Genomic DNA, 12,493 nt, shown 5'->3' with positions numbered 1-12,493 from the left:
TCAACCCAGAGAGTTAAACTGGCCCCTTTTCCTTTTATGAATAGTTGCAAAAAAAGGGTCACCTTTACAAATATGTTGATGAGACACTCTTTTGCCTCTTATCTGGTTTAATTAACCAAATTCAGCACACAACTTATTAAATTACCATATGCCTGGGATTTGACTGTGTTTTTTACTTGTAAATTTGACTATCATGTAATCTGCTCTGCTCCTCAGAGCTGCTGCCTCCTCCTCCTCCACAGGCCTCAGATGACTGCTTGTTTTCAGCTTATGCTGGCTGCCACCCTGTGGATGATGCCTGGAGGCGTCAATACTTATCGCAGCAGACGTAAACCAGCAATTTCACCCAGAGAGATGAATGCCCTGCTGGATTACCATAACCGAGTCCGCTCTCAGGTCTTTCCTCCTGCTGCTAATATGGAGTACATGGTGAGGCACTTGTATATATATGGACACACATAGACAGTTTGTTTTTTATGAAATGCGCTAAAAAGGTTAAATAGTGAGGTGTTACCCCCAGCAGTTCATTATACAAACTAGCAGGCAGCTTATAGTGAAGACCCCAGCTCTGCTACATGTGCTGCAGACAGTGCTGAACGAATTGAAAATGGGGAGTCAGAGACCTCTGCTGGACAAACTATGAAATTACAGAATTCCCAAATCCATCCATGTAAGCTGAATCCAATAAACTGGTGATAAGCCAATATCGGCTATAATATCAACCAACTGATTAATCAGTCAGAGTCTAGAATACATAAAATATGACAAGAAAACAAATAACTTAAAAAAATACTCTACAGTGCTCAAGACAAAACAATATCTTCTTGATAACTTTGCATTAAATACAATTCTGTGGTATTTTTGTAGTTTTGTTTATGTTCTTTTGAAGTTCTTCATTGTATTTCAGAGGGCTATGCTACTTTTTACTTCATGTGCTACCTAACAATATAAAATAGCAGAGTTAGTCATTACAGGCACTAGTCACTGCAATCAGTTACAGTGATAAATTACTATTTTATTGTTGGCCCTTCAATAAAAGTAACCATGGAGAAAAACAATAATAATGTGATCATGACTTGGGAGCATTGCCTGCATAGTTTGGGTGTTTGACTTTGTGTGGCTTTGGTGTTTTATACAGAATAGGAAAAAATGTCATGTCATGTTAGGGATTGGTTGTTAGTGACAGCTCCTCTGTTGTTCTCCTTTTCTGCTATTTATGCAGCTGTGGGATGAGGGACTTGCTAAGTCAGCTGATTCATGGGCTTCACGATGTGTTTGGGATCACGGTCCGACACAGGCCATGAAATACGTGGGTCAAAACCTGTCAGTCACTTCAGGAAGGTAGTACATAGCTAACAAACTGCGGAAACACTGAATGCTCATTATAATCATAAATTGTTTTTTTATTAATAAAATAAAACAAACACTATATGTATGATATGTTGATTCATAATTTAAAAGGTACCAGTCCATCACAGATCTGGTCAGGTCCTGGAACGATGAGAGGCATCATTTCTCCTACCCAAACGGATGCAGTGGGTCAGTGTGCTCTCACTACACTCAGGTATGATATACTCAGTGATTCCATTTTAGTACATTTGAGTGAGATAAAATTAAACATGTGTTTTTCTTCCCTATGCTGTATAATAACCATTAGATATTTATATGTTTGTACATACTGTGAAACTAAGTGTTAAGATATTAAAAAATACATTTATCATCAATTTCATTAATTTCAAAATGCAGAAAACAGTGAAAACCTGAATTTAATAAATATTTTTTCAGCTCACCTATAGAAACAATAGCACACAGCTTTTCTAAGCACTTATCTGGTGGGTTTTTCTCGGCACTTTGAAGAGCTTTTCACAGTTTTTCTGTGTTTTCTGTCTCTTCATCTATTCTCAGTCTGACTCTATGATGGTGATGCTCAGGACTCTTTGTTTAGGGTTGTTGATTTTACACAGAATCAATGCACGTCCATCAGATGTCTTGTGTTCTGTTGTATATCATAATAATGTAATAATGTAAAGTGTGTGCAGCTCTTTAGGCACATTTAAAACAGTAAATATAGCACCGTCAGTGTATGTGTTCCATAAAAAATGTGGCTTCAGTTATTGAAAAACTCATCATTTAGATTATAATCAAGTATTTATAATCTATTCTTTCTGGAAAAGGTCGGATCCTTTTCTCTTTTATTTTATTAAACACTTCTTTCTTGCTTTGGAGGGTTAAAATGCATATTTCTGGGTTTAAAGCAGCCTAACAGTTGTGTTTTCAAATTAGCGCTAACCTCTGTAAATGTGTGTGCTTTGACTTGTGTGCATATGAAGAGAAAACATGTGTCTATGGTTTGTGTCAGATGGTGTGGGCGAGCACCAACAGAGTGGGATGTGCTGTCAGGAAGTGCTCCAACATGGACGTGTTCGGCAGCACCTGGAGGGAAGCAACGCTGCTGGTCTGCAACTACTTGATAAAGTAAAGTTTGGGAAATATGCTCATTCACTTTTTCACCAAAAGTTTAAAGATGCAGCTCAAAACTGTGGCTTCCTCCGAGACACATAGGATGCCTATTTTTTAAAGTAGAAAATAAGTATCCTCTATGCAAATGCTAATAAGCTAATCATTGTTGGTTGTAGTTTCAGTTTTAGTCTACTATTAGATCTTGAAAATGCTTTAAATCCAAATGATCTGTTTTATTTCACACATATGGGATCAGTTTAATGTTTTTAGTTCAAACCAGGTTCAAATAGGACACAAGAGGCAGATTTCAAGAACAAAAAGTGAGCTTTACTTGTATATACAAATGTCTTAATGAAGTTGGCAAAAATAAGAACAAACAGACAAACAAAAACAAAAACTGAAAATAGACGGTTGCTGTTTTCGTCCATGTTCTAAGTAAAAAAGAAAGAACCAATACAGACCCAAACCCTGCTCTCACAGGTGCAAATACTCATTTAACTATTACACTCAGAATCTCACCTTTTAATTAGCTAAATATATTTCTTTGTATTTCAGAGGAAACTGGGTAGGAGAAGCTCCGTATAAGACTGGAAAGCCATGTTCTCTCTGTCCATCCAGCTACAGAGGCTCCTGCTGGAGAAACCAGTGCACACTGAACAAAAAACCCAGGAGACTTTAACACAAGAAAGAAGCTATTAACACAACACAGTGTTTTAATTTGTAAACTGAAAAAAAGAATCCGCAACAGTTCCAAATGTGACTCACAAAAGCTGTACAACAAGACAATCTGGATAAATGACGCATGTGTCCAGTTACCACTGTTACCATTTGTACTGTAAATACTTTATTTACTGCAACACTTGAATTTCTATTCCAGTTACAAAATAATGTTAAAACTGTTATTTCCTTTGACTTTCAGGAGCTTTGCACTGTTAGAACCTGTTTAATAATAATAATAAAAAAGCAGTTTTATGCTACAAGTTGCTCATTTTAGCCCTGATATACATCTTTGATTGTCTTTCTAGACTGTGAACCTGTTCCCACAGTAAATGACAATGCATTTATGGTTGCCTGTTTGCCTGACCGAACATTAATTAAGTTATAAATAACTGATGAGGCTGTATATTCAGCACAAGTAATTCACTGTTCACCACTTGTGTTTATTCACTGCAGCTGCAGGAAATTTTCTGTCCTGCATTTCACCTCATTACAGCTCAGCATTTACCCATCAGAGACTTTTTCTGTCATAAACCCGAGCCTAATGCAGCTTTTATGGCCTAAAATACGAGGGAATCAGCTGTGCCTCCCAGCTCAACTGATTTGTGGACACACACGCACACGCACACACACACCCAAACGTAAAACATTTGATACAGAAACCAGTCTCTCCCAAGCAAACAAAGTCCCTCACAAACAAGTATAAAGAGCATCTGAGATCAGCACTTTGTTGACTGTAATGATTGTTTATTTAGCAGCTCTATTCAGAAATGGAGAGTGGGTGTAATTTTCTTTCTTTGTGCAAGGTGTTTCTCCTTACTCTACATTTTTGTGCAGGTGTAGTTTTACAGGTAATTGCATACACTGTTTTCAGAATTTCAATCAATCTGTTTCCACTGATACAAACAGTTAGATGTTTGGAAAACACCGTTATCCTCGCTGGATGAAATTTTCATGAGAATATCCACACCGCCTCATCCCTGCAGACGATTAGCAAGAGAAACTGAACTCGGAAGAAACCAACATCAAAATCAAAATCCTCAAGCTAATCCTATTAAATTAACACATTATATTTAATCTGGTTTTTCTTTAGATGCTGTTACACTTACTGTTTTTTACATTTTAGGCGATTTTAACTTAACAAGCAGTATCAGTGTGTTAGTTAATGAGCTTTAGAGGTGCCAGAGAGTGGATTTTGCAATCTTCAGCCAGTCTTAAACTAAGCAACTAGAAAGAATTAATACATATTTTTGAAGGTGCCCAAAGAAAATATGACAAATTTCCCTATGGAAGCAAAAATGTCTGTTTGCATGCAGCTGAAATGTGCCAGCACGATATAGAATTATCGTAAAGGACGGCTTGTTTCCAAATCAAATGTACAGATTTCGTCTCTTTTTATCCATTTAGATTGTTTGGTGTGTGTCCCAGTTAGCTCAAGGATGAAAACATAACATTTTGTGAGCAATTTCATTTGGGAATTAATCTCTGTCTACCAAGCCGTACCTGCCAACCAACTGAAGCGTGAAGCTTGCAAACTTTAAAGCTCCGGTGAGGAGATGGCATCCATGTTTACACGCCAACCGTCTCACTTAGCAGAAGAAAGCCAGAGGAGGGCTTGTGACACTGTAACAGGATGTAAACATTGTAAACTGATAGCTGTATTATGATTTTCAACTCTTGCTAGCCATTAAAAGTGATTTTACACTTTTACACTATAATCCCCTCAGACAGACACACATATTCTTTACCTTTAAGCATCGGGGTGAAAAATAATGTTGAACTTCCCAAATGTAGAGCGAAGGAGCCACACACTGACCTTATGATTGCCACATTTATCATGCTGAGCACCTTCTTTTGGTTGGTGAATGTAGTTTTACAATACCTATGTCATAACTGAGTTATTCAAATTTATTTTTCTGCACAGGGCAAAGAGCCAACTAGCTTCATTACATTCAAAGAAGGCAGACATCTCAACAGCTTATAGGCCAAAGAAATTAAATCAAACGATATATTTGATTTAAACTCATTCTCCAATGAAATGAAGGTGGGCTTCCATCTCTGCTGGGAGGATGTTTTGGCATCCGCAGAGAGTTCAGGCCCCAGGTATATAACGGCTAAGCAGTAATGTTTTCTCCTCAGTCAAAACAAAACTGATGATGTCACTCGTCATACAGTATGCTTGCTGCCACCCTCAGTACATTCTCCACTCCTCTGTCTTTTATGTCCCTCCCCACCCTCTTTCTTTCATTCTATTTTACATAAACTCTTATTCTTACACAATTTTCATCTTCGACTGAGAAATGGCTGTTGGGTGATGAGAAAGAGGGAAAAGAGCACAATAACTTTATGTCTATTTGAGTTTCTATCATCATGTTGCCATAGCTACAGCTGCTATATAGATTGGTGTCCATACGAGCCTGGTTACTGTTTAACCTCCCCACCCACATTTGCCCAGATTAGGAAAATCAATAAGATAACAGCAGCAACACCAGCCTTACCTTGCACCAACAACACCCTTCTCGCACTACAGCACCCTGCGCCAGACTTCCACATTTTACACCTTATGGTGAGGGGAGAAAATAGTGGATTTAAAACATATGCTCGGGAGGAAGGAGAGGACGACATGGTCAATGTAAACTCACAAGTCAGTTCAAGTATGGAACTTCCATTTGGTGAGTACACACTTTTGCTTTTATCCGTGTGGCCGGCTAGTTTAAAAAGAGGCTAAGCATGGCAGCTGCTTGCCTCTTTTTGCTTCTTATTCAGTGTTTTTGTGCAACAGCTGCTTGGCTCCAGAGCTCTGCTGGATCACGAGGGATTCAGGCTGCAAATATCACCACCATACATGTCTGTCTTTTTCACACGGCTGTAATCCAGGAGGTGTGTCAGAGATATGGAGGTCGTTAAAAAAAGGCCATGGGAGCTGGGCCTGATGGAGATGATGGTTCAGAGATATTGAGATGTAAGAGCTGTAAGAGTACAGTGAGTGTGACAGGGCTCACAGGCTGATTTGAAATGATTTAAGCTTGCTCTTTTTGACAAGCTGTGCTCATGGACTGGATATTTTTTACGGAGTTCTGAAAACATTCTTTCTGTAGAGTTACACTATCCATAAAAAGACTGACATTTTAACCTCACTATGACACTGTGACAAGCCTCTGCATTATTTTATTGCTACAATATAAGGTGCTGTGCAAACACAAAACAGCAGAAGGACACATTGCTGCTACAGGCACACAAACCGCCCCTTTGTCATAACTGTTTTGAACCATCTCAAGAGAGGCCTTACTCGCCATCATCTCATACCAGCTGTCTGATGCAGCAGTTGGTGGGAGTTTAGTTTTTGCTTCTGTGGTCATTCATTAAATAATTTGCATGTCACACCAGGGATGCAAATCCATTTAAACAAAGCTCTGGCCAAATGAGAAATGAAAATATCTGCCCATTGTTTTAAGTCTGCCTTTGCTCGTTTATTCTTTCCCTCCTTGCATTTCTTCTCATGCCACTATGCCAATTTGCTATATGTAGGCTATTTTTTCAGCAAAAGGAACAACTACACAGAAAAGGTGAATTGTACAAAGGAAGGAGGTGATATTTTCATACATCTCAGTCCTAGTGACCACTGAAGTGAAAGTCAGTTCAGATAGTGAAAATAACTTCTCACATATGTGTCCAGCAGTATTTCAAGGTTGTCGCTGCCAGGCTTGCTTCTAGGACTTTGTAGCTGGCAAGCAAACCCCCTATGGGCTAGCTAACTGGGAATATACTAACACTAATCTCTCTAATGAACACCCCATGCTTCTCTAAATTTTCTCTGCATTGGCTGGTTTACATCCAGCTCCATTTACTTTTCCATTTCAGTTAAGAGTGAAGCGACAGGGATAAGATTTCCAGGCTGCTATTTTAGTTGCTGACAGGACAATATTTTTATTTAATTATATTTATAATTGATGTTTTGTGAGGGGTTTTTGTTATGGCATAAATCTCTACATGATTTCATTTCATTATGACACAGTACATGCAGCATAAAGAGAAACTGTATAGAACAATGAGCATCATGATTTTGTGCTCTTAGCACAGTTGAAGACACATTAGGAGACCATAATATGGAAGTTCCACTGACATCCTGAAGGCTTTACACATCAGATGTGTAATATTTGTGAGAATATTTTGTGCTTTAAAAATAGTTTTTGGATTCACCCATTCTTAATGTGCAAATTCACACCAACCGCGTAATTTCACTGGATGAATTTGCAGCATTTATTTTTCTTTAGCTTTCTGAAATGATTCATCCGCCTCCTCAGATGTGGTCCCAACTCTGCCAACAAGAGTTCAAACTGCCCCCCTGACATCCTGACATATGTATGAAAGCAGTTGTGATACAGCTTTAACTCCTGGTTCAAAGTATGAAATTCTCCCTGCTGCTGCTTTTTTCGGAGACTTGAATGAACCTAGAATCTTTGTTTCCTCCTTCTCCGGGTTTAGAAACAACAGGACCGCTTAATATCAACTTCTTTGTCCTCACATTTTCCTCAACAACACAGTGCATTCGGTGTATGTGTGTGTTAGATGACAAGTTCAGAATCCGAAAATTCAGATTTTCATGCTGTTTTTTGAATCGTGCCCAGTAATAACCTAATAACATAATACTACAGTTAACTGTGTTATCCTGTTAAATTTATACTGTTTATTAATGTTACAGACAGACAAGACCACATTAATATTACCATTTTATTATAGCCACTAGTTGCTACCTACCTGCAGGTAGCTGCTAATACTTAAATGGCTCATGTTTATGCGGACAGTGGCAAGGTCAACACTTCAGATAACTGTTTAATACTTGTTGTTAAAACAGGAGACTTACTGACCTCCCAACAGTCGTAATAACGACCAAGGCATCAGTCTTTAAGATGCTTCATCGTGTTTGTAGTGCTACTGTTCATGTGTCCAGCTTCTAGTAAGGGGGGAAAGGTTGTGCACCTTTACTTAGTAAAGGTGTGTGTCATCTGGAGCAGGTGAAGACGGCAGTGCTGGTATCAATGCTGTTGCAAATGCAAACTGAATGTGAGTTTGCTGCCTAAATACTCACCAAATGTACATTAAACTCCAAGTTTTATTCAAAAAAAGTAAAATAAGAAGAAAAATACAGCACAGAGATCTTATATTTTACTTAGTTAAAATTTATGAATGTGCTTATTCTAAAGTTTCCACCAAGTCTCTAGTGACTAAGCAGCACAGACAGGCTGGGGAGGGGCTGAATTACTAAGAAATACAGTTTTAGTTTTCATATGATTTGTTGACAAAAGCAAAGCTATGAAAAGTGATTCTTTAAGCTACACCCTATCGAGTCAATGCAGACTATAATCTTGGTTGCTAATTTACAGAACTAGCAAACATTAAAAGCAGAAAACCTTTTCTTTTCTTTTCTTTTCTTTTTTTTCTTTTCTTTTTGTTTGGAGTACTGACTTCTAATGAATACAATAGTAAGCTTTTCTTAGAGGACTTGTTTACAGTATATACTTGACAAATCTTCCAAAACCAGGACATTTATGTTATAAATACATTCTTTGGCAGTTGCGTAGTTTAAGCTTCTTTTTGGCCTAGCTCAGGTTAAACTATGCTTCTTTGTCCAAGCAAGCTACAAACCTCTGCTCACGTTACTTCTATTGCAAAACCGTATAATTCCACATCCTGAAAATAGTCTGCTTCCTACTGAGATTTTATCAAGATGATAAAATATATTATGATAAATTGTGTATTTTTTAGCAGGTTTCTCACTCCTTCACACTCAGCTGTGGGCACAAGCTGACAAACCTTCTTAGCAAGGTGACTTATAGCTCATAGAACACACATAGTTTGTGTCAGACACATGGGATTAATTGCTTAACGGTCGCAGCCTGGACAAACTCCCAAGCCCTGCAGAGGGGCAGAGACACTTGGTGAATGCAAACATGACAACAGCCGTTGAACAGACCCTCAGCAGATATCTGTTTGCCTAAAAAGCTGAAAGACTTGACAGCAGGGCACATTCTACATTAAACACATCAAGCTATGCACACAAAATATTTTTCAAGGCACTCTTTTTTTTGTCATCGTACTGGCATGTAGATGAGGATTTCTCATGATAATGGCATCTTTAAAAAAAAAAAATAGTACTTCTAAACACTGACACATTGCAATGTTTAACCTTCTCATAACTTCTGCATGAACCATAAACAAAGTAATGCTTACAAAGTTCAAATTTCTACAATTATCAATTATTATTATTACAAATTAAATAATGAAACTTTCTGTTACAGGCAGAGGTTGTTACTGATAGGTCGCTAAAGAAGTAATTTTGTCAAAAAATGTGTCACATTTTTCAAATGTTGGTGGCAGAACAGCCACTTTCGTTGCTTCAGTCATGCATTTAATGTTTCAGGTGAAGCAATGTCATAAAGTCTAGGTTATAAACAAGTCAAGTTCATTTACAGCTTTGTTGCAGCTCTGGATTGGATTATAAATATCATTGTAGATGGAGTTAGTATGGACAGGGAAATCACTTTTTTTTTGTTGCTTTTGGTGTTTATTGATGTGGCCGTTGCTTTGGCAACTTCAAGATAATGTTTCTAGGTCAAAAATGAACTTTTCTATGAAAAGTTTTAATACTGCAATGTGCAGCAGAGTTTGTAATTGTTCAATCTCTTGCAATAAAATTAAAAAAATTAGTACACTGAGGAGATGTCCTCCTAACAAAACAGGCTACTGGTAATTAACACTGCTGCCTCCTGGTTCAGCAACTGGCTGTGGCCTGTTTGAAGTTCAATTATTCTCTCTGTACCTGCATGGATTTCACCTGGGTCCTCTGGCTGCGTTAGCCTACTTCTAAAAGTGAAAGCAATCAGTGAGCTGGTGGAAAAGCAGCTACTGAAGAGTTAAATCTATATAATCCTATATAATTTAACTATGTCTAGAGCTAAAGAGCAAAGCTAAAATGAAGGAAACACTTAAAAAAAGAACAAATACAGAAACAGATGCATTTACTGGTCAGTATTTATTTCAAAGTGAAAGTATTGTTTGAAGCAATCATTTTAACAGTTTATACATGTACAGCTAATGTACACTCTCAAAACACTGGAAGATTAGTATTGTCTTGTACTGTAGCCACATTCATATTAACAGTTACATCGAGTTACATCATATTGTTACAAACTGTTTTTCAAGTTCAAACTGTGTTACAATTTCTCTAGCTGATGGTCTCGCACATATTAACAAGAACCAGACACTATTTAGATTATTGTCACATAAAAAAAAAAAAAAGAATACCCAAAAACAAGAAATAGTTTATAGTATGTCCAGAAATATGGTCAAAATAAGTGACCAAACCTGAACATTTGGCCCACGGTGACTTGCCTAGGGGAAAAAAATCATTAACTTGTTTGCCTGGCCACCCCTATAAAAACTCTCTGGCTCCACCTCTGTCCATTTTTATTTACATCTAGGCCTTCTCACTTGCAAATGTAGGGCTTTTACAGATACTCACACACTCTTAAAAATCAAAAATCATGCCCACTTTGCCCATGTGGTAAGACTGTCTGGAGGAATCAAACTAAATTACATAAATTGAAGTGCTCTTGGTCAAATTATGGCATTCTGTCATTCAGACATGTGTCACTTTGACTTTAATGTTCCTCACAGCTTCAGTCAGACATAACCAAGAAATAACCTGCAGCATTTGCATATTATGTAATAAGTGCAAGATTTAAAAGCACAGGAAGACTTATGAGGTCTGAGTCAGATTATGACTCAAATGACAGATAAAATCACTCAGCTATTACTGAGTTATTGTGGGTTTTCTCCATTAAGAGCCATAGTGTGATGAAATGAAAAGTCCTTTTTAGCAAGGCTTATCTAATGTCCACTTTTGCCACCATGAAATATTTGTTTTCTTTTCCATTCCTTTTATCACTTTGATAAATCAGTTACCTCATTTTATAACTTTGTGTTGATCTTTCCCTTTAGCTAGTTTGTAAGGGTTTTTCCTTATGCTGGGACATGACCCTTTGTATAGTGAAATAATATAAATAGCAGACGCTTGCATTATGTTAAAGTTACATTAGTGGGTGAAGGAACCACTCAGCTAATGAAATGAAACTTAATCTGTGCTGACATCAAATGTGACATTTAACAAATCTCAGTGTGCCTCTTGGGTAGTTAACAGAGGCAGAAAGCCCAATTAGCAACCTGTTTGGAGAGCAGGTATTACACACTGTTCTCTTGACACTAATAATCCGAGTGTTCAAGTCTCCAATCAAATCTCATTGTGACAGGCATTAGGGGATTATCCCCATGTGCCTTGGGCCCTTACAGTCGGCCTGGTGGCCCCAGCAAACAACACTATCCAGTAGCTGCTTTTCCTCCCAGCCTGCCTCAGCCTGGCCGGGCCTGGGAGAGGCGACGAGGCTCATGGGCCTTCACACAGCTGGTCGGCGCACTGTCAGAGCTCAGCTTTCCCAGGGATGTATGGCCAGGATGGAATCCTCCACTTTACCAACCCGGGTAAAGGTAAAAGACACATAAACTTAGTTGTAGTTTGTTTTTTCCCCTGCTGTGTGTGTGTTAAAATCTTTGCGGTAAAGCCCCTGGAAGATTTAAGACAGTACTGTGAAAATGAACACAATATTCTGTTGTACTGTGAATTTACTGTTGCTCGAGGCTTTCAAAAGAAACATGTTGCAAAGCTGCTTTGCCAAAAAAAGGTATTTTAATTCCTACCAGAGCTGCTTCTTTGAACATGTGTTACAATAAGTTGACTCTATCATGAATATTTTGGACGTTTCAGAGCTTCAACAGTTTGTGCTTTAAACAACTACTGTAGTAAGAACCTGGTTAACGGAGAAGTGGATTGAGTGTTGATTTGTTGAATGTCCACAAGATGGCAGTGATAAGCAATGATTTCATATTACCTGACACTGATGAAAGCAACAGCACTGACACAAACACTGGACTATAAGTAGAGGGCCTAGTGATGGAAAGAAGCAAACCATGCTTAACCACCAACTGGACTTCCTTCCAGTTTAACCTCAATTGAGAATTTTTCATTTAATTCTACATATGACTTCTTCTCTTCTCAATTTCAGATGGGAATACTGTACTTTCCACTTGACTGCATTTCACATAGTTTAGCAGATTCATTTAGCAAAATACCCGATGAGGTTACATTGTTTCCATATTTTATGCTGCTTTCTCTCTACTCCACTACACTTTCTACGACACTACATTTATTTGCTAGTTGCAGTTATAGTTTACTTAGTCAGATTATCAAAAAGAAAACATG

At 38.0% G+C, this 12,493-nt stretch overlaps 1 protein-coding gene across 1 annotated transcript; it reads left to right on the top strand.

The window, feature by feature from the left end:
* The first annotated feature begins 294 nt into the window (after nucleotides 1–294).
* r3hdml (R3H domain containing-like) lies at nucleotides 295–3,139 on the top strand. The gene is made up of 5 exons (XM_005741067.1): nucleotides 295–429; nucleotides 1,223–1,341; nucleotides 1,462–1,564; nucleotides 2,360–2,475; nucleotides 3,016–3,139. The coding sequence occupies exons 1-5, from the start codon at nucleotides 295–297 to the stop codon at nucleotides 3,137–3,139; spliced, it is 597 nt and encodes a 198-aa protein (XP_005741124.1).
* The last annotated feature ends 9,354 nt before the right edge of the window (nucleotides 3,140–12,493 follow it).

The sequence above is a fragment of the Pundamilia nyererei genome, unplaced genomic scaffold (assembly GCF_000239375.1).
Source record: "Pundamilia nyererei isolate P.nyererei 1_Seehausen unplaced genomic scaffold, PunNye1.0 scaffold00106, whole genome shotgun sequence".
NCBI lineage: Eukaryota > Metazoa > Chordata > Actinopteri > Cichliformes > Cichlidae > Pundamilia > Pundamilia nyererei.
The sequence above is the reverse complement of the archived record's forward strand: the minus strand, read 5'-3'. Positions and strand labels throughout refer to the sequence as shown.